The sequence below is a fragment of the Rhamphochromis longiceps genome, linkage group LG7 (genome assembly GCF_057381845.1).
Source record: "Rhamphochromis longiceps isolate RC_006_pf linkage group LG7, R_longiceps_female_GT1.1, whole genome shotgun sequence".
NCBI classification, from domain to species: Eukaryota; Metazoa; Chordata; class Actinopteri; order Cichliformes; family Cichlidae; genus Rhamphochromis; species Rhamphochromis longiceps.
In genome coordinates, this window is record NC_140563.1 from 62,269,414 (window position 1) to 62,291,613 (window position 22,200).

General features: G+C 42.3%; 1 protein-coding gene across 3 annotated transcripts in view; it reads left to right on the forward strand.

The window, feature by feature from the left end:
* The window catches only part of sptan1 (spectrin alpha, non-erythrocytic 1), a 37,773-nt gene that overhangs the window by 15,098 nt on the left and 475 nt on the right, over positions 1-22,200 (forward strand). Inside the window, exons 15-54 of one of the 3 annotated variants that reach the window (XM_085414724.1) lie at positions 648-829; positions 911-1,154; positions 1,318-1,440; positions 1,571-1,788; positions 2,118-2,210; positions 2,308-2,442; positions 2,647-2,795; positions 4,383-4,581; positions 5,419-5,523; positions 5,620-5,652; positions 5,758-5,793; positions 6,303-6,350; positions 8,296-8,387; positions 8,530-8,674; positions 8,752-8,933; positions 9,037-9,136; positions 9,239-9,436; positions 9,514-9,660; positions 9,756-9,859; positions 11,094-11,256; positions 11,516-11,530; positions 12,364-12,495; positions 12,865-13,002; positions 13,088-13,192; positions 13,362-13,570; positions 13,655-13,775; positions 14,207-14,328; positions 14,414-14,546; positions 14,643-14,741; positions 14,847-15,006; positions 16,145-16,221; positions 16,426-16,635; positions 16,750-17,046; positions 17,378-17,490; positions 17,853-17,870; positions 19,137-19,191; positions 20,957-21,153; positions 21,268-21,321; positions 21,400-21,546; positions 22,036-22,183. In XM_085414724.1, the coding sequence (XP_085270850.1) occupies positions 648-829; positions 911-1,154; positions 1,318-1,440; positions 1,571-1,788; positions 2,118-2,210; positions 2,308-2,442; positions 2,647-2,795; positions 4,383-4,581; positions 5,419-5,523; positions 5,620-5,652; positions 5,758-5,793; positions 6,303-6,350; positions 8,296-8,387; positions 8,530-8,674; positions 8,752-8,933; positions 9,037-9,136; positions 9,239-9,436; positions 9,514-9,660; positions 9,756-9,859; positions 11,094-11,256; positions 11,516-11,530; positions 12,364-12,495; positions 12,865-13,002; positions 13,088-13,192; positions 13,362-13,570; positions 13,655-13,775; positions 14,207-14,328; positions 14,414-14,546; positions 14,643-14,741; positions 14,847-15,006; positions 16,145-16,221; positions 16,426-16,635; positions 16,750-17,046; positions 17,378-17,490; positions 17,853-17,870; positions 19,137-19,191; positions 20,957-21,153; positions 21,268-21,321; positions 21,400-21,546; positions 22,036-22,183 (5,246 nt within the window). The remainder of the gene's footprint in view (positions 1-647; positions 830-910; positions 1,155-1,317; positions 1,441-1,570; positions 1,789-2,117; positions 2,211-2,307; positions 2,443-2,646; positions 2,796-4,382; positions 4,582-5,418; positions 5,524-5,619; positions 5,653-5,757; positions 5,794-6,302; positions 6,351-8,295; positions 8,388-8,529; positions 8,675-8,751; positions 8,934-9,036; positions 9,137-9,238; positions 9,437-9,513; positions 9,661-9,755; positions 9,860-11,093; positions 11,257-11,515; positions 11,531-12,363; positions 12,496-12,864; positions 13,003-13,087; positions 13,193-13,361; positions 13,571-13,654; positions 13,776-14,206; positions 14,329-14,413; positions 14,547-14,642; positions 14,742-14,846; positions 15,007-16,144; positions 16,222-16,425; positions 16,636-16,749; positions 17,047-17,377; positions 17,491-17,852; positions 17,871-19,136; positions 19,192-20,956; positions 21,154-21,267; positions 21,322-21,399; positions 21,547-22,035; positions 22,184-22,200) is intronic. The other 2 variants (XM_085414725.1, XM_085414726.1) reach the window with 2 other exon arrangements.

Here is a 22,200-nt window from a genome sequence, read left to right on the forward strand (position 1 = left end):
TCTAATAGACTCCAATTTGTTCATGTAAGTGGAGAGTCCTCTTCGCACGCTAATACTCATTATGGAGTTCACAGGGTTCTGTACTAGGACCAATTCTGTTTACATTATACACGCTTCCCGTAGGCATTATCATCAGAAGTCATAGCATACAACTGTATCTATCCATTAAGCCAAATATACACCAATTAGTTAAAGTGCAGGAGTGTTTTAAAGACCAGGTTATTGTACTTGGCCCTGACAATCATAGAAATATGGTATCTAACCAGATGGCATTATCTTTGCCTCCAGTAACACGGTGAGGAATCTTGGAGTCGTTTTTACGAATATTAAACAAATATGTGGGACTGCTTTCTTCTGTTTGAGCAATATCTCTAAAATGAGAAACAGTCTGTATCTGAACTAGTTCATTGGTTCTAGTTTTTCCTTCCCACTGTCGCCAAAGTGCTTCCTCAAAGGGGGCCATATAATAGTTAGGGTTTTTTATTTTCTTTGTTGAGTCTTTATCTTGAGTTATTTAGTACTGTATAAATAAAAATGAATTGAACTGAATAGCTGGGCCATTAATGTACTTGGAAAGCCCATGAAAGAAAAGTCTGTCCCTGGTGATTCGGAACAACAGTCAGAGCTTTTTTATTTTTTCTTTAAAGGCATCAAGCTGCGTGAAGCCAACCAGCAGCAGCAGTTCAACAGAAATGTAGAGGACATAGAGCTGTGGCTGTATGAAGTGGAGGGCCACCTGGCTTCAGATGATTATGGAAAAGACCTGACAAGTGTTCAGAACCTGCAGAAGAAACATGCACTGCTGGAGGCTGATGTGGCAGCGCACCAGGTAACAAGCACTCAGCCCAAATTATGGAGCTCCCATACACTGCTTTGGTGAATGCGACACTAATGTAAATGTCCCCATCAGGATCGGATTGATGGCATAACAATCCAGGCCCGCCAGTTCCAGGAGGCTGGCCACTTTGATGCTGACAACATCCGCAAGAAGCAAGAGGCTTTGGTGGTTCGGTATGAAGCTCTGCGTGAACCCATGGCTGCACGCAAGCAGAAGCTGTCAGACTCTCTAAGGCTGCAGCAGCTGTTCAGAGATATTGAAGATGAGGAGACTTGGATCCGTGAGAAAGAGCCCATCGCTGCCTCTACTAACAGAGGTAAAATCAGACTAATTGTCTATGCAGCTCTAAGAAATTAAAGTTTGTAATTGGAGGTATATACTCATTGAAAGTGATCATTTCAGAAATAAAGTTTAAACTGGAGCCTCATATTTCAGATCACTGGAGCTCCATAAAATGTTTCTCTGACGTTTTTTCTCAGGCAAAGACTTGATTGGTGTCCAGAACTTGCTGAAGAAGCACCAGGCTCTGCAGGCTGAAATCACAGGTCACGAGCCTCGCATTAAGGCTGTCACCCAGAAGGGAGAAGCTATGGTGGAGGAAGGTATTGATTTAAATCCTAAGATTCCTCTGTTATCTTCAGTGAGATGATGGTGATGTTTAAATGCAAGTAAAATATCACTGCAACAGTGGGGGGGAAAAAACAGCTGAGGTTTCATGGGTGTGGTGTCCAGGTCACTTTGCTGGTGAGGATGTGAAGGCTAAGCTGGCTGAGCTGCATGGGCGTTGGGACACTCTGAAGGCCAAGGCCTCCCAGAGGAGACAGGACCTTGAGGACTCTCTGCAGGCCCAGCAATACTTTGCTGATGCTAACGAGGCCGAGTCTTGGATGAGGGAAAAGGAACCCATTGTTGGGAGCACAGACTATGGCAAAGATGAGGACTCAGCTGAGGTACAGATTTTACAACAGAAGAATATACAGTGGTGTGAAAAAGTTTTTGTCTAATATTTAAATATGTTCTGAAACATTTAAGTGTGGCAAACATACAAAGAAATAGGAAATCAGGAAGAGAGCAAACACTTTTCACACCACTGTAACTGTCACTACCAATGAATTATTGTTGTGCTGTTAAAGTTTAAAATCTTATGATGTCGTTTTGGGGGGTTTTGTTATTTTTTTTGTTTTGTTTTTGCTCTATTAAAAGTTAAAGCGGGCTTAAAGCTTCCAATTAGTTCCCTTTGTGAGAAATGTAGTTGTGCTGAGTTGTTTCTTCTCCACAGGCTCTGCTAAAGAAGCACGAAGCCCTGATGTCTGACCTGAGCGCTTACGGCAGCAGTATCCAAGCCCTGAAGGAGCAGGCCCAGTCCTGCAGGGTAAGTTTAAAAAGTCCCTGAATTCTCATCTGTTCTGAAGCATCACTGTCTATTCGCAGAACACAAAATCAGTAACAAGTTTCTTTTAACTAAACAGCAACAAGTTGCACCAACCGATGATGAGACCGGGAAGGAGCTGGTCCTGGCCCTGTATGACTATCAGGAGAAGAGCCCACGTGAAGTTACCATGAAGAAAGGAGACATTCTCACTCTCCTCAACAGCACTAACAAGGTATGGCACTGTGAAGTAGTCCAGCATCAGTAAATATCGTAATTTAGTATCTTGGTCAAGGATATTGCAGATCTGGCATGCAGATTGCAGCAGCCAGGGATCAAACTACCAACCTTCCTATTAGTAGATGACCAGCTCTACTGCCTGACTCTCATCCACCCCGCCACATTACATACTAATGACTTCATCTCTCCCCTGCTGCAGGACTGGTGGAAAGTGGAGGTGAATGATCGCCAGGGCTTCGTTCCTGCTGCTTATGTGAAGAAGCTCGACCCCACCCAATCCTCATCCAGGGAGAACCTGCTGGATGAACATGGCAGCATTGCACTCCGCCAAGACCAGATTGAAAATCAGTAAGAAACCCACAGCCTGAACTCTTCTGTTTCAGAATCGGGTCCACTAATCCACTTTAACCTGTCTGCTCTGCACTTTAGTCTTTCTTTACTTCCATCCAGTTGTTTAACACTAATTACCTTGCTCCTGGCCCCTTGTCCTGTTTCGTCTGCTGTCCTATCTCTGTGTTTAACTACTTAATCTTTTCTTGCTGTGCTTTCGCCTTGCCTTGCCGCTTGTGCAGGCTTGTCACCAAGGAGGCCTGCAGCGTGTCTGTGCGCATGAAGCAGGTGGAAGAGCTGTGAGTAGGAACCAGTGCCCCTCTGCGTGTACTTGTGGTCGTGATACCTATAATAGATATCATCCATCACCCACCCCAAATTCCATGTTGTGTGACACTGTGTGTATTTCAACCCTGGCCTCTATTCAGTCCAGGATAGAAGCAGCTTCTGATGCACATCTGTTACATCCTTCTTATCCCAGGTTACCCTATAGGGATGTCAGTTTATGTTCTGCCCTACACACACTGGGATTTGATTGGTTCTTAGGTGTCTCAATGAATCAGTGAAATATTCAAAAATTATTTGAAATTTGTGTGACATATGTTTGTGTAACAAACTGGCTTGTCGATGTGTCTGGGTTTAGTTTGGAACAACGTTACTACAGCTGTAACCCCAGAGGCTAGGTGCCTTGCTGGCACCTAGGTTTCACAAAAGTGGATGAAAAGTTATTAAAAGGAGCATACAGTATTTATGTCACTACTTTTATTTTACAGCAACATCCCAGAGCCTTATTAAAAATCTAACAAAGCAAACACAGCTCTCAGGAAAAATGACCACACATTATTTTAACCATGTTCTTTATGATGCCTTTAAATTCAACACAAAATGTGCTTATTTACTTTTAGACTGGTAGAAAATAAATAAGTAAAGAAGGATAAATGATTAAAAGAAAAAAAATTAGTCTGACTTTGACCAATTAGGCTTTTTCCCTGACATTACGAATTTCCAATGTAATGCTTGCTAAACTTCAGATTAACATTCCCTGCTAAAATAACACATCTCATTTTATTATCATTGTAGTAGTGTTGTTGAATACTCTAAACACTTCTTAGCCCTGCATGAAAGTGGCAACCTGTCCAAGGTGTGCTCTGCCTTTCACCCCATGGTAGCTGGGAGAGGCTCCCCCCCCCCCCCCCCCCCCCCTCTTTTTATCAAGATTTTCTAGATGCTTTGGTCCTTAAACACTCCCCATCATCAGGATGATGCCTGCCCCCAGGTACTGGTTTTATTAGATTATTCAATGCATCTATAAAATGTCATGAAGACCAGAGAGAAATATGTGTGGATGTTTCCTGACACAAGAGTAAAACGTTGTGGAGAATGGGACCCCTTCATTACTACACTACTCATCAATTATGATAATAAATTTCTGTCAGCCATACCATGCAAGGCTTCCTTCTCATGTCCCATGTCTACAGACTCCAAACACAAAGCATGTCAGTGTCCACCCACTTTTTAAATTTTATTTCACTTTTTTAAAGTTTGTAAAAATCTTTTTCTACTGCTTCGCTTACATTCTCTTTCTTTAATGTTCTTTTTTCCAAGATATGGTACTCTGTTAGAGTTGGGGGAGAAGCGCAAGGACATGCTTGAGAAAAGCTGCAAAAAGTTTATGTTATTCCGTGAGGCCAACGAGCTCCAGCAGTGGATTCATGAGAAGGAGAGCACCCTCACTAATGAGGAGATGGGCTCTGATCTGGAGCAGGTTGAGGTTCTACAGAAGAAGTTTGATGACTTCCAGAAGGTAATGTCTGTTGTTTTTCGTTTGTTTTGTTTTTTAAGCTTGATCCTTTTCCCAAAAATTCTACATGACTATTGACTTAAAGTTATCTGAATTACTTGCATATGGTCTTTACTTGTATGTGAATTGTAAACACAACAATTCAGTGACCATATAACAACTAAATTTGGCCCATGCAGTAGGACAGTGATCCAGAGCACAGAAGCAAATCTACAAAAAACAAAGAAAAAAAGCATAGAGGTGTTGCAAGGCCCAGTCAAAATTCAGAGCTCAGCCCACTGAAATGATGTGATTGGATGTTCACAGAGTTGTGCAGAAGCAAATTCCTGCGAACTGAAGCAACACTGTAAAGAAAAGTAGGCAAAAAATTCCTCCACAACAGTGTGCGAAACACACAAATAATTAAGTTGTGTAACATAGAACTGCAGCAGTCATATGAAAACCTTCTTCTTTTTTATGGTAAATGGCCTGTATTTATATAGCGCTTTTCTAGTCCCTAAGGACCCCAAAGCGCTTTACATATCCAGTCATCCACCTATTCACGCACACATTCACACACTGGTGATGGTAAGCTACATTGTAGCCACAGCCACCCTGGGGCGCACTGACAGAGGCGAGGCTGCCGGACACTGGCGCCACCAGGCCCTCTGACCACCACCAGTAGGCAACGGGTGAAGTGTCTTGCCCAAGGACACAACGACCGAGACTGTCCAAGCTGGGGCTCGAACCGGCAACCTTCCGATTACAAGGCGAACTCCCAACTCTTGAGCCACGATCGCCCCATGTATGTATTTGAATTTGAACAGACAGTGTATGACACTGTTCTTTCTCTCTTTCCAGGACCTCAAGGCCAATGAGTCTCGTCTGAGGGATATCAACAAAGTGGCTTCAGAGTTGGAGTCTGAAGGCCTTATGGCTGAGGAGGCCCCCATGGTTCAGGCTCAGGTAGGCGCTACCTCTCTGGATCGTATGTTATGTCACATAAATGAGCCATAATTAGCTGTCCTTTTAAAAAAACGTTTTTTTTCTCCTCATCTCCAGCAACAAGAGCTGCTTGGTGCTGCTCCTGGCAAGGTTGGTGTAGTTTCTGTTATTTATATTTGCATCCACTATAATAATTAAGACATTTTTTAGATATCATAGCAGTGTGCTTACTTGTGTGTCTCATTTGTTGAACAGGATGAAGCGGATTCTAAGACTGCATCTCCATGGAAGGTAAGCTCTAACTAACAGTAATTGGCCTCAAGACATCCTCAAACCTTCAGATGATCTTGTAAAGAACATGCATCACCTGAAAATACTTGGCAGCTAATCAGTCTTGATTTGATACTGTAACCATGCATGACTGCTCAGTGTTTGATACTTGTGTACTTGTTTCCTGCAATCATGCCCAGAATTACATTTTACTAGCATGGGGCATGATGACTCATGACTTTGTAGAATATGATTAGACATTGATGAGACAACTGAAGAGCTTGGAAACTCGTAATTTATTCCTAAGATCCTTTGTAACGGTTTTCATGTCTCGGGATGTCTCGATTGTAACAAAAAACAGTGCTTGATTCATTCTCCTCCAGCCATGGTTGCAGTGCTAGTGAATGGTGTCTCAGTTGGTCTTGTGAGAACCAAGATTAACCCCGGGATTTTCCATAACGCTCTTGACTGGTGTGGTGTTTTTTGTGTCCTTCCCTCCATGTCCATGTTTGGTTTACCTTTGACTTTAGAATATACGCTTGGCTGTTCAAACAACGGCTAACTTTAATACAATCAAGGTAAGATGAACAAGTCCAATCCAACCACTCTGCGCATTGCGATCAGAAACACTAACCATACTGTGATAGTGTCACATGATCTATCCCCTCATGTTCACTGAAACCTGACTTCAGTATGAGCAGTGTTCCTTTTGTTTTTGTTTTTAACACAATGCTTCCCGCACCATTTGTCCTGTCCTGGTCCTAATTATTGTTGCTGTAATATGAATGACATAATGCATAAGTTATGCTAAACCTGTCATGTTCTTTGTTTGTAATGTTCTTACCATGCAACCAGTCCTGTGCATCTCATCTCCATCATCCACCTACTTTTGTTTGTCCATCGCTGTCTGTGCTCATCAAATACTCAGTGCAAAGTAGCATAAATTGAGCACATTATTTGCATGACTGTGCTTGAGTGAAATATGTTAAATCTAGCTTTCCTTGTGTCACTGTTAAACTGTTCTTGAAATGTATCTGTTAGTGGGAATGACTTTGACCCTCTTAGCCACTTTTCCACCAAAAGTGCAAAAAAATTTAAAACAGGATCTCTTTTCAGGAGCTCCTTTCAGTCCACTGATGTTCTGTGTTTACACTCTAGCCTCAAGATCAGTATATTTTATACGGTCTAACTGCAAATGCTTAACCAGTTAGATAACTTCATTTTTGCAACCCCAAAGCTTATGAATTCTCATAAAGTACCAACCTGTAATTGTGAGCTTTTGGTGATGGAAAGTAATTTCTCTGGAGCTGATTTGGATTTCTGGCCCTGCCGCAGAAGCACTGAGGGTGTTGTGGAAACGTGGCTTAGTTAGGCGCTTTCAGACTGCAGGAGCTCAGGTCCTAAAACTATTGTAGGAAGTTCCCCTTTTCTTTCACCTCGGAGGATTTTAACTTACCTTTACTCAAGATGTGATTGAAGTCCAGACTTTGAATTGAAGCAGAATAGAAACAGAATAACTGTTTAAGATTTGTAGCTATTTCTATGAAGGCCACCATAGTTAGTTAGTATATAAATATACAAATATATTTAAAACATAATTTTGAATGAACGCTGTTTTTTATTATGTGGATGAAAATGAATGCCTAACATCGAGATGCTCTTGGCAACTTTTTTGCTGTCTCCTATAGGCTGAAAAATAAAAATAAATCTAAAGATTTCCTCCTTTACTTGAATCTACGTCTCTTCGTACCTTATATTGAGAGTTGCCATACTACTTTTTAATAGTTTGACCTAAAATCCAGTCAAAATATTAAACGAAATAGGAAGAATTAACAATTTTGACTCATCAAAGCTAAGTCTTTTCTTCTCGTTACGTGCGTTGTTGTCGTCACCCCGGTGAGAGGTGGGGCAATGTTGACCCCGAAGTTTGTGAATGCAATAACTCGAGGATCATAGTTGTGACGTAGGGTTCTTAAATTAATACCATAGGTGCATGTACTAGGAGGCTGACAGCTGCAGGTATTTTTATTTATTTTTTGGCTATGATTGTCATCCACATAAAAGAAAAAGTATTGTAGAAATGGAAGAAGCTGAAAAAGCATTACAAGGAAGTGAGACCACAAAAGTTGTTTATAAAGCCGTCTGCTTAACACGTGTCACAATAAGTGGATAACATCATTAACTTACAACCAAACCAAACATGGATTGAACTTCCTTTTCAGGCCTGTCGTCATCAAACCCATAAAGCACAATAAACACACAGCATGCTCCTTCTTGTTGTAGGGCCAACTGCAACCTGTTCTGCCACATTGGTTTTCCTATTTTATTGCAAATCCAAAATAAAAAGCACTTAGAGTTGTGCTCCCAGTGAGTCTGAAAGCGCCTCTTGTTTAGCGTATGCTCATTTCAATTGGTATACTGCAACTCATCTCAAATGTTACCACTAATGTCAGAAAAACATGCTCCAGACACAGGGAGCAGTGTGTGGGATGAGTGCTGTTTCATATTGTATGCTATGTGCAGGAGCTGAACAACCGCTGGCGATCCCTGCAACAGCTGGCTGAAGAAAGGAGCAACATGCTGGGCAGTGCACATGAGGTGCAGCGGTTCCACAGGTACAAATCCAAAGTGGGATATCGCCTGTGATCATCAGTCATCGAGTTCACTCTCTGCTTTGTGTTATTTATTAGAGAAACAGGCTTTTGGAACATTTTGTCAGCTACAACAATTAACTTGAGTTGTGTTGTGTGTCCTAAGGGATGCTGATGAGACTAAAGAGTGGATTGAGGAGAAGAACCAGGCCTTGAACACTGATAACTACGGTCACGACTTGGCCAGTGTCCAGGCTTTGCAGCGCAAACACGAGGGCTTTGAGAGGGACCTGGCTGCCCTGGGGGATAAGGTCAGATTTACTTTTAGTAATTTTAAGCCTGAAATCTTGTATTTATTTTTTATTAATTTTCCCATTTCTCTACTTAGGTTAACTCTCTTGGAGAGACAGCAGAGCGCTTGATCCAGTCTCACCCTGAAGCGGTGGATGACATCCAGGAGAAATGCACAGAGCTGAACACTGCCTGGAGCAGCCTGGTGGGACGTGCTGACCAGCGCAAAGACAAGCTTGGCAATTCCCATGACCTGCAGCGTTTCCTCTCTGACTTCAGGTGGGGGCGGGACTGCTGGATCCAAAAATGTTTAACATTTTTTGAGGAAATGTCTTAGAGATATGCAGGGTTTTGACTGACTGCAATTCTTTACTGTGCATAGAGATCTCATGTCCTGGATCAATGGCATCCGAGGATTAGTGTCCTCAGAGGAGCTGGCTAAGGATGTGACTGGAGCCGAGGCCCTTTTAGAAAGACACCAGGTATCAAATATTTAGTCCTGTTCTTTCTTTGCGTGTTTTCCAATATAAGTTATTGCTTAACTCTAACTCTGTCTTCTTTCTTGTTTGTTTTTCTCTCTCCAGGAACACCGTACAGAGATTGATGCTCGGGCTGGTACTTTCCAGGCGTTTGAACAGTTCGGGCAGCAGCTGCTGGCTCGAGGCCACTATGCTAGTCCTGAGATTCAGCAAAAACTCGAGGCTTTAGACCGTGAGCGCGCTGATCTGGAGAAGGCCTGGGTGCAGCGCCGCATGATGTTGGATCAGTGCCTAGAACTCCAGGTAATGACATCCTTGGACATGAAGCAGACAGTTAAAGACCATATTTCAGCCACTGAAGGTTGTTTGCCCATCCACAGCTTTTTAACAGAGACTGTGAGCAGGCTGAGAACTGGATGGCAGCTCGTGAAGCCTTCCTCGCCAGTGATGACAAGGGTGACTCCCTGGACAGTGTCGAGGCCCTCATTAAGAAACATGAAGACTTTGACAAGGCCATCAACGTTCAGGTCAGTGAGGCATTTCGTTGCTCCGTGAAAGCTTTGAAAACCGACTGCTATTACCCTCTTTTGTCTTGATCATTAAATCCTGGCTTGATTTACAGGAGGAGAAGATTGCTGCTTTGCAGTCTTTTGCTGACCAGTTGATTGGAGCCGACCATTACGCCAAACCTGAGATTCTTAACCGCCGCAATGAAGTTCTTGACAGGTAGAAAACGTGGTTGTTAAACTTGATCACTGACACAATCCTAATTTTGTTTATCTACAGATGCTCAAGTTGTGTGATAAAGTAGTTTTGTGGACAGTTGCATTTGCATTTGGAAGTTGTTGCTTGCACTACAAAAGGGGAGCTTAATTCAAAACGCACATATGTTAGTGACGCCGCGAAATAGAAATAAAAAAATAAGACGCACCTGAGAAAAAGCATTTGGAGTTTCTAAATAATGAGGAAGCAATAACACACAGGTGTGCTGTGCAACAGAACAAGACCTAAACTCCCATAGAAAACAAAAGGACTTTCCATGGTTAAAAAAGAAAAGTCTCTGCTATGATAAATAACTTCCAGTTGCATTGTGTCAGGAGATGAGCACGGTTGTGTGTTATCCTATGCAGAGCCTACACACAGCTCTGTGGGCCATTGTCTACATTTTGTAACTGTTGTAACATATTTACAACCAAGGTTCTGTGGTCTATTCTTGCTTGTGCTGGTGGTAGTCCTTCAGCCACCTGCAAAGAAGAGTGCAGTTACAACAGACGAAGCGCTGAAGTGAAACCAGTATTTGACCTACTCACAGTCAAGGGTCCCAAGGATTTTTGAAGGACATTTGTGGAGGTGTCAGTGGACTTTCCATATGAAAACACCTACACTAATGGCACAACAGATGAAAATGCCCTAAAGATAATGCATTGCCTTATTTTATTTTATTTTTTTCATCCCCTCAAACTGATTTAAGAAATGGCGACACAAACAAATCGGTCAGCTTTGGAATGGAAATGGAAATAGAGGCCTCCGAGTTGAATATTCTCACTTTCTAATGAACACAAAAAACTTGATTTTATGAGCTAATTCATTGTTATGACAGAACGACCACTACAGCTTTGCAGTTTATACACTGTGTACATATCATAACTTAAATTATATAGTCTTCTAACAGTGGGAACTCGTCTGAAGAACGATATTCTCATTACTCCCTACATCTTAAAATTCTCGAGTACGTTATTTTCTTAATGTCATCTTGAATTGTACCATTACTTATGATGAGGTGATAAGAAAAGCTACATTTTCTTTGTTCACATATCATAAACGTTTTGGGGGAAAAATCATACATGAGATCTCCCAAAGCATCAAGAATCTGCCAAACAAACCCGTGGCGGATTCTGTAAAATGTTTGTGTGCTATGTTTGAGCTTGCCTTTAAAAGCTAATTTAATGATGTTTGAAAGGTGGCGCCGGCTGAAGGCACAGATGATCGAAAAGCGCTCCAAGCTGGGTGAATCCCAGACCCTGCAGCAGTTTAGTCGTGATGTGGATGAAATTGAGGCTTGGATCAGTGAGAAACTGCAGACTGCAACTGATGAGTCTTACAAGGATCCCACCAACATCCAGGTACGCACTTGGGAAACCCGACTCGGAGCTGAAGCTCTGCTGCACATACAGAACGAGTTTTAAATGGGAATGTACGTCTCACATATGGATTTAGTGAAGAAATATGAGATAATTTACTTACGTTCTACGGCAAGAGGCTAATCCAAATATAAACATTGTTTGTCTGTTTTGCCTTGTTGATACTCTTTACCTGATCCCTTCCAGTGCCCTGTCTGCAGTAAGACTGAATCTTTCTCTCACTCTTATTTTGTTTTTATAGCTGTCCAAGCTGCTGGTAAGTCTGAGTAGTGTGTCAGCTGACTAACAAGCAAGCAGAATATCTGCTGTGTGTCTATGTCTGTGCTATGTGTGTAGACACAATAGAGCGTGATAAGCATTCCAACCGTCCTCATCCAGCACTGTTGAGTGCCAGCTTCTTTTCACTTGAGTTTCAATTCAACTCATTCATTCTTCTTTAATTCTGTGTTAATTTTGTACTTTATCCCAGGTTAGTTTATCAAAGACTGCTGGTTGGTGGGTGTGACTTCCATTTTTATGTTGATTTCTTGGTTGAGGAGCTACTTTAAGCTTGCTTCAGATGTTTAAATCCAGACTCAAACTGATTAGAGTAATGATTAGATAGCACTACATACTGATAGCTGTGGAATTTTCCACTGGTGCCATTGCATCTCTTCAGAGCAGCTGTAAAGGAAACGGATGGATATAAACAAGAAGCAACTTTGTAGCGACTCCTCCCCCTCTATATTTCCTTAAAGTCAGGTCCGTTGCAGACATTGCTGCCATTTTGTGTTGTTTACTCATTTGTTTTATGTGTCTGTCAGTGTCTTGAAACATTGCCTGTCATAGTTGCTTTTAGGTTTTTTTGTGTCCTTGTACATTAAAGTGTTTCCGTTACAATAATTATATAAACTAATTTACATCTGACGTTAATATCGACTGCATATCAGTTCGTTGGCTTTAATTTTGGCTTTTGCATTGAATGTAAGTATGAAAGCATTGCTGCGTTAAATGACTTTGTGAAGCTGTGAGCTGTAAATATTTCCGCCGTTAATAAGGATGATGTAGTTCTAATGTCGTGGTTCTTTCCCCATCTGTGTCCACCATCAGAGTAAGCATCAGAAACATCAGGCGTTTGAGGCCGAGCTGCACGCCAATGCAGACAGAATTCGTGGAGTCATTGACACAGGCAACGCCCTGATCCAGAGAGGAGCCTGTGCCGGCAGCGAGGATGCAGTCAAGGTGCATTTATCAAGTGTGCATACTGTGGAACATTTCACCTGTCAGCACCTATACATGAATGTCATGACTATAGTGACCAAAATGAAGACTATCGGTAGAACGTGTTTAAGAAGCATGATGCTGACCATTTTATTTCACCAGATTTTACAGTGAACAAGAAAATGTCCTGTGCAAATAAGGGTTAGAGAACAGAAAAAACATATTGAATATTGAAAATAATCATTTGTTTTTGTTTTTTAATGAATGTGAAGCCGATCCCTCACATAGATTTCCACTTCTCTGAACAGAACATACATGGCAGCATCATTTTATGTCAAAAAACGGAGATCTGATGTACAAACCTATAAGCTGTACCTGTCTGTTGCGCAGGCACGTCTCAGTGCTTTGGATGAACAGTGGCAGTTCCTCGTCAACAAATCTGCAGAAAAGAGCCAGAAACTCAAAGAGGCCAACAAGCAGCAGAACTTCAATACTGGCATCAAGGACTTTGACTTCTGGCTCTCTGAGGTAACAATCTGCTTGCCGACTATAAACACTGGTACTAACAGAAAGCAGATGATCTCAAAGACGGATGCATGGTGTTGTTTCTCAGGTGGAAGCCCTTCTTGCCTCAGAGGATTATGGAAAGGATCTGGCTTCAGTCAACAATCTGCTGAAGAAACACCAGCTGCTGGAGGCTGATATTTCTGCCCATGAGGTACACAGCTCATTTTTTTATATAAATGTATATCATTCTCTACGCAATACATACTAAAGTAAAGCCTCCCTCTGACTGGGTATTCTGCTACTGTAATAAATCAGTAATTCCAAACGCAAGTTGTCTAAAATATAGTGAAGTTCTCTCACCGTATTTTTTCTGCTTGCAGGATCGTCTGAAGGATCTGAACGGCCAGGCCGACAGCCTGATGGCCAGCAATGCTTTCGATACTACTCAGGTGAAGGACAAGCGTGATGCTGTCAACGGCCGCTTCGCTAAAATCAAGAATATGGCAGCCAGCCGTCGTGCTAAACTAAACGAATCCCACCGCCTGCACCAGTTTTTCAGAGACCTGGATGATGAAGAGTCTTGGATCAAGTGAGAAAGTGCCCTATGTTCATATTATTTCTATGAGGAGAATCTCCACTTAAACATGTGAAATTCTGCCGGTGTCCCACACAGAGAGAAAAAGCTACTTGTGAGTTCGGAGGACTATGGACGTGATTTGACAGGAGTACAGAATCTGAGGAAGAAACACAAGAGGCTGGAGGCTGAGCTTGGAGCCCACGAGCCAGCCATCCAGGTAGAATTTGTCATATTCATTCTTTAAGATTTTTCTACTTAGCCTAAGGAAAATTAAGCGATCCAGATATTATACAGTACCGCTGGTTTCATATTTTCTTTTCAAAATATGAAACCAGCTGACATTTTTTTATTTCCTTTTAAATCTGTTTTAGTCCCTTCCACAGGGGGAAATGATCCAAGGCTAGGTTATGGCTAGATGGGTGGCACGGTAGTTAGCACTGTTGCCTCACAGCAAGAAGGTCCCGAGTTTGCATGTTCTCCCCATGTTTGCGTGGTTCTATCCGGGTACTCCAGCTTCCTCCCACAGTTCAAAGACATGTAGTTAAACTCTGAAGGGTTTACTCTAAATTGCCACATTGTGAATTTGTCGATTATGCTGTAAAATTCTCGTAGAATGGCTGATTGGATCTGTGTTGTGTGTGTTCCAAGTCTGTGCTGGACACTGGGAAGAAGTTGTCAGATGACAACACTATTGGCCAGGAGGAGATCCAGCAGAGGCTCGCCCAGTTTGTTGACCACTGGAAAGAACTTAAGGACTTATCTGGAGCGAGGTGGGCTCCCTGGGTTACACAGATTCACCCAACTCACACACACACACTCTTACACATCTGCTTTTGTCTGTGTTTGTGGTCCCAGAGGAAAGAGGCTTGAGGAATCGTTGGAGTACCAGCAGTTTGTGGCGAATGTGGAAGAAGAAGAAGCCTGGATTAATGAGAAGTTGAATCTAGTGGGAAGTGAGGACTACGGAGACACGCTTGCTGCTGTGCAGGTGCTTCATTGTTACACTATGTTGCATAACAGATCCTGAAATGAGGCTTGTTGATGGGTTTTACTGATTATAACTGAAAATTGTTGTTTTTAACAGGGTTTACTGAAAAAGCATGAAGCATTTGAGACTGATTTCACTGTACACAGAGACAGAGTGAATGATGTGTGTGCTAACGGAGAGGAGCTCATCAAGAAGGTACCTGCTCTGCTCCATACCGAGTAAAAACACTGTTTTGCAACTATATCAAGCAGTAGAGCTGAAAGAAAAGTTCCCAACATGGCTTTTGTGTATTTGCAACAGAACAATCATCATGTGGACAACATCAGTGCCAAGATGTCAGCTCTGCGAGGAAAAGTGTCTGAGCTGGAGAGGGCTGCAGCACAGAGGAAGGCCAAGCTGGACGAAAACTCTGCCTTCCTGCAGTTCAACTGGAAAGCCGACGTTGTGGAATCCTGGATCGGTACAATAACAGTTTGTTCAGTCTCTTCTATAAAAGTCTATCGTGAATATGTGGCAAAGTACTATATAGATGCCAGTATAGTTCTACTTTTAGTGTACACCTTCCATAAGTGTTTAATAAGAGATGATAGTCATTGTACTCAGTTTATTAGTGTTAATCCTGATTAAACAATATCTTTCATATTTTTTCTTCAGTTACAGTTTTAGTTTCATGCTTTTTGTCACCCGAGTTTACAATGGGTGTGTATGGGATGGCATGTTGGCTGTTTCAACTGCTCGAGTTTCAGAAATGATAAAAATTAATCTAAAAACTTTCTTTCAACTGCTGCTGTGTCCAGCGTTCACTCTATAGCAGTCGTTTAGCCTCAAAACATGGCCACCACTGCCCACTTTCCAACGATTCTTTCCTAGAAGTTATAACTTTTTAAACTTTTTGAACTGTGTGGATCCAAGTGAAGGGAGTAGCCGTAATTTCTAACCGACTGATAGAGATCTATTGTATTTTCAGTAAGTAGTTTCTCTCAGCAGCACTTTTTAACCACATTTTTGACACCAGGAATATTAAAAAAACACTGTTTTGTAGAACAAGTCCTTGAGACTTTCACCTTGATAGGAGTTGTGGTCTTGAATTTAGAAGCAGTTTTTCAGCAGGTGCACTGAGGCAGATTTGACAGGGATTTGTCACAGAGTAACAGTATGTCAGTAGTTACTGCTGTCTAACCGAAAGCTGTTGGCTCCATTTTCAGTTTATGGGAATGATAGAGCATTCTGATTGGCACATGAACTTCAGGGCTATTTTTCATTGGTGGATTTGTCTTCAGCAGACAGCTGGTTCAAATCTGGCCAGTTGGAGGCGGTTCATGAATTTTAGAATTAACTTTTCTAACCCGATGATTAGAAGTGAAGTCATTTACCTGTCAGTATTTTTCTAATGTACATTTTAAAGTTATTCAGCCACTTCTGTGTGAACTTGGGCTTTCAACAGTTCTGAACTTTGGCTTTCAGGTGATGATTTGGTCTATTTCAGCTCATTCAACTTTTTTTTTTTTCACCAAAGCTTCAGGAATTATTTTTCTTTAGGAAATGCATTCTGTAGTTTCCTGCGTTACCATAATTTATAACTTGCACTTTGTGTTTAGGTGAGAAAGAAAACAGCCTGAAGACTGACGACTATGGCAGAGACCTGTCCTCTGTGCAAACGCTGCTTACCAAACAGGTCCGCCCTCACCCAGAAAAGTTCCCTGTTTTCCATCCACACCATTTTGTTGTTTTGCTCTGTGCTGGGCCTCGCTGTTTGTCATTTGTATTTCATATATGGATTTGGATGAGCAGATTGCCATCAATTCTATAACACTGCAGATGGAAACAACATACATCCTAGACTAGTGCAATCCTGATCTTTTTGTATCTCTATGTACAGGAGACGTTTGATGCTGGCCTGCAGGCCTTCCAGCAGGAGGGCATCACCAATATTACAACTCTGAAAGACCAGCTGCTGGCTGCCAAACACGTCCAGTCAAAAGCCATCGAAGCTCGTCACGCTTCCCTAATGAAACGCTGGAATCAGCTACTGTCGAACTCTGCTTCACGCAAGAAGAAGCTTCTGGAAGCCCAGGAACATTTCAGAAAGGTAAATAAATGTTTTAAGTTCCCCTCTCAAATCGGAGCATTTTATCAATCCCGAAGGACTTATCTTAAAGTTTGACTCATTTTAAGGATCCTGTCTTCTCTCCTCCTTCTCTAGGTCGAAGACTTGTTCTTGACATTTGCTAAAAAGGCGTCAGCCTTTAACAGCTGGTTTGAGAATGCTGAGGAGGATTTGACAGACCCTGTGAGGTGCAACTCTCTGGAGGAGATCAAAGCCCTGCGTGAAGCCCACGAGGCTTTCCGTTCCTCACTGAGCTCAGCTCAAGCCGACTTTAACCAACTGGCAGAACTGGACCAACAGATCAAGAGCTACCAGGTGGTGTCCAATCCCTACACCTGGTTCACCATGGAGGCCCTGGAGGAGACCTGGAGGAACCTGCAGAAGATCATCAAGGTTCTCCATGATAGAATATGTACTCCTTACATTCACAAATGCACTTCTGCACTTCTTCTGTTGGCTTTTCCAATGACATCTCTCCACGTGCATATCGTTTCTTACCAGAAAACTTTATACTTTTCTGTTTATTGGAAATATTCTACAATATACAAACTATCTGCCTTATCTTCCTCTTTAACCCAGCTCAGTCTGCCATTTCTTAATTTATGTCTGAACCATCATTGCTTCGCATCTTTGTACACATGCAAAGATGTGAAGTGGTGGTGTAGTGTAGATTTGTGTGCCTTCAGTTCAGTTTAACTGTTGCATTCTCCGTAAATGTGTGTAGGAGCGTGAGCTAGAGCTGCAGAAGGAGCAGAGGAGGCAGGAGGAAAACGACAAGCTGCGTCAGGAGTTCGCGCAGCACGCCAACGCCTTCCACCAGTGGCTACAGGAGACCAGGTAAAGGATGTGCTTATCCAGCTGACCCTGTGATTCATGTGGCGTTTGTGCTGTGTGGCTCAGGCTGCTTTATCAGAAGTGTTCAGTAATCTTGTGGTTTTAGAAGACAGGCTGACTCAGTTGCATGATTTGAAACGCTGCTAGTGACTGAAGTTTGTGTAAAGGTGCTCTCTGCATTGTTGCATGTCTGTGTTTGTGCTGAGGTAATATTAGGTAGATTTACACAAAGCAAAGTCGAGCTGTGGTACGTTGGCAAGTAAGCAAGTGTGATGCTGTATTGTCATCTCATGTTGTTAACGTGTATTTCTCTCTCTCTTTGTCCCTCCTTCCTCGTCGCTGCTTGGGATCACTGTGCTAATCAGGACATATCTTCTGGATGGGTTAATATCACTTAAACTTTTATTATGATTAAGTGTGTGTGGGTGTGAAAGTGATGTAGGATGTGAAAGTAAATCTTGATCTCAAAGGTGGGTGATGTTTAGAAATGATCTCCTTCCATGTTTTTGTGTGCTGTCTAATCTCTAGTTCTTCCTGCCCCATCCTCTTCTGAATAGCATATCAGTGTCTATCAGTAACAAATTGCTGATAATCTTTCTGGGAGGCCAACCTCTTTCAAGGATTGCTCTTGTTTCTGGGGCTTTCTCTTAGGGCTGTGACCTCATGCACTTAGGTTTAAAAGAATAGCACACTGAGCCCTGGTGTGCTCAGCAGCACCTAGCTACTCCACTAACACTCCTCACTCAGTCCTTGAACTTTAAGCACCAGGCAGCTCTGCTTTCAAGCAGTAGTCTGTTCCCGTGTACGACAGGTAAGGAAACTGCAAACAGTTTGAATCCATAATCTGCTACAAATTAAAATGCCTGCTCACACATGCGGCACCTTTTTATAATTAGACAGATGAGCTGTCAGTGGAGGATGAATAGGGCCAATCTGTGAGCGTATTGTGATGTCTAGCAGTGCAGTCAATCTACACCAAACTCTGGAGCTACAAAAAACGAAACAACGATGGAAGAGCCAAAAAGTGTAGTTCCTCTAATGGCCACTTGAGTCTGCTTCCACAGACTACCAATTTTACAGCAGAAATATACACGTTTACCTGGAAGCACGAACCATTTTCGTCTCTGAATAGTTTCAGAGGTTCTTGGTCTTCTACATTGGCACTGTCAAAGTAAGAAAGTGAAACATCAATGCAAGAATTACCTCATAGTTAGTCTTTGATTTTAATGCGTTGTGGCTGATGAATGTATATTCACACAAACATGCAGTGACTTTAGGGCCCACATCATTCCCTGTAACAGAAAACTGATGATCCGCTGCAGTTTTCACTCCTCTTTGCATGGTTTGGATTATCATTAAATTTATATTATGAAAGCTGCTCTTCTATGTGGCAGTTAAGTCAGCATAAAAACGCTCAACTTTCAAATGGGAGGAAAACAGTTTGATCTTAGAGGTGACGGCCCAAATTATACATTAAAGACGCTGAATTATTTGGATCTGCAAACACTGTTTGGTGCATCATTTAGAGTGGTTTTTGTGGGAACACTGGGTGTAGAAGAGTGTGTCTAATCCTATTAACAGAGTGTGTGTGAGATTGATTCCAAACATTATCTGTTTCTGCTTTTATAATAACTCCTTGTTGCTGTCAGGTCATGTATGGTGGAAGAGTCTGGTACCCTTGAATCCCAACTGGAGGCCACCAAGGTAAATACTACTTTTACTGTTAAAGTCACATCAAGGGATAAGTGTGAGGGGTTCAAGGCTGTCTTCACACAGTATGACGACAGACCATGGCCCAAGGCAGAGGGGATATATACCTATACGTTTCAGGCTTCACTTTGTATGGGGTGATGGTATGCACTGCCCAGCTGAAATGTTGATCTGTTACTTTGCTTGTAATGTACTGACCACTCAAAGCATTTTAAAGTACAAATCGCATTTTACACTCCGTTCTTCTAGACTCTTACATCCATGATCAATTCAAATTTTTATATAGTGCACTAAATCACAACAGCAATCGTCTCAATGCGCTTTATATTTTAAGTTAGAGACCCTACAATAATACAGAGAAAATCCCAACAATTATACGACCAACAGGGGGAAAGAAAAGCTTCCTTTTAACTGGAAATAACCTTTGGCAGAATCGGGCTCAGGAAGGGGCGCCCATCTGCCGCCACCAATTGGGGGCAAGGGGAGGAAGACGGGACAAATACACACCATGGAAGAAACTGTGACCAAGTTAGTTTGTATACAACTGGGCTATTATTCACCACAGTGATGAAGTTCCCCTTTGTTTTGATGCCATACAGGATACTTTCATGACATGATTTGATTTGCTAATGCCAACACTAGAGCCTTTGAATAAATTGACAGGTTAGCGATTAAAATGTTTTCTCAACTTTTAAATGCAAGGGCTTAATACCATTCTACCCTAAAAATTTCTGTTCTGGTTCTGCCTGAAGTTTCTTCCTGTTAAAAAGGAGTTTTTCTTCTTCCCACTGTCACAAAGCGCTCATGGATAGGTTGTTTGATTTTTGGGGTTTTCTTACTATTATTACAGCAGGGGTGTCGAATCCCAGGCCTCAAGGGCCGGTGTCCTGCAGGTTTTAGACCCTGGGTCAACACACCTGAATCAAATGATTAGTTTATTACCAGGCTTCTGGAGAACTTCAAGACATGTTGAAGAGGTAATTTAGCCATTTAAATCAGCTGTGTTGGATCAAGGACACATCTAAAACCTGCGGGACACCGGCCCTTGAGGCCTGGAGTTCGACACCTTTGTATACACGTTCTTCACTTTACAACAGGGGTCTCAAACTCCAGTCCTCGAGACCTGGTGTCCTGCAACTTTTCCATGTGTCCCTGTTGCAACAAGTGGCAGTTCAGCCATTTGATTCATGTTACAGCAGCTCATGAGTGAATGAACAGTGCAATAAAAGTACACTTAAATTTATTTGAGTAGTGTTAGGGGTTGCCACTTCAGCATGCAGTCAAGTTCTGTACTCTTGCTAATGACCTACTGATTTTATTCAGGTGTTTTGCAACAGGGACACATGGAAAAGTTGCAGGACACCAGCCCTCAAGGACTGGAGTTTGAGGCCCCTGCCTTACAATATAAGGCCCCTTGACACTGTTGGTGATTTGGTAAATCATCATTAAAAAGAAAAGAAAGAAAAGCAGAAGTAATAAGCAGCTATTTAACTGCTAATGAACTCACAACTTCCCTTGTGAGTTACTCATTGATGTCACTAGATATAGATTTCCTAGTCACTCCGGTAATGATGAGGCACACTCACTGTCAAGTCTTGAAGCAAGATGGGCATGTTAGTTTCCCCTTAATTATGCTTATTGTTCAAAATTAGGTTGATAATAAACACAGACTAAAATCAGAAAGGAAATGCATTGTTAAGCATCGCACAGTTGTTTGCAGCTTTTATTGAAGGGTGTGTGTGTGTGTGTGTGTGCACAGCGTAAGCACCAGGAGATCCGTGCTATGCGCAGCCAGCTGAAGAAGATTGAAGACTTGGGTGCAGCTATGGAAGAGGCACTGATCTTGGACAATAAGTATACAGAGCATAGCACAGTTGGCTTGGCCCAGCAGTGGGACCAATTGGACCAACTGGGAATGAGGATGCAGCACAACCTGGAACAACAGATACAGGCCAGGTATACAGTGCAACAGTAACTGCATGTCACTGAAGTGATGTGAATCTCAAACACTCTACTGCTTTTACAGTTGCTGCGTGAAATGCATGTTTCTTTTTATTCTTCCTCTTTCAGAAATACCACTGGAGTGACAGAAGAGGCTCTGAAGGAATTCAGTATGATGTTCAAGTAAGTGGCTCTCTCCTGACTGCATTAGGTCTTTCTGTGTCAAGGTCAAAATCCTTATCTTCACCCATTTCTTTGTAGACACTTTGACAAAGAGAAGTCTGGCCGTCTGAACCACCAAGAGTTCAAGTCATGTCTCCGCTCACTGGGCTATGATTTGCCCATGGTGGAAGAGGGAGAACCTGATCCTGAGTTTGAGGCCATACTCGACACTGTGGATCCCAATAGGTCTGTTGCATTTCAGGGCGTTTAGAGATCATTTATCCAATCCATATTAATTACCAGTGTCTTAGAAGACAGCACGCACTCACTGCAAATTCACCTTCTTGTAATTGTTGCACTGCAGTTTTAATTTTCTTCTCTGCCAGACATGCTGAACAGGTCTCCTTCAGTGCATGTTTGCTTCATTTTTATGATACCAGTTTAACTTGGCAGGAGTTACAGACCTTCACATTAACCAATTATAGTGTCCAGCACAAGCTGACCTCCAGTCCCCTGCTGAGGTTTCAATTTCCAAGACCTGTAATGTTACCACTCTTACGAACAGGATGCAAACACATTAGAAAACTCTGCTTTACAGCGCTGTCTCCTTTGGCATCATTATTGGATCTCAAATCTTTTCAAGTTCTTCATTAGAGCAGCATTTAAATGTAGCATATGCTCTTTCCTATGAGGAGGAAAGCTAGTATGTTTCCTGACTGTGAGAACTGTCTGCAGGGATGGAAACGTGTCGCTGCAGGAGTACATGGCGTTCATGATCAGCCGTGAAACTGAGAACGTCAAGTCTAGTGAGGAGATCGAGAGCGCCTTCCGAGCCCTCAGCGCTGAAAACAAACCCTACGTCACTAAAGAGGAGCTCTACCAGGTCAGACATGTTCTGCT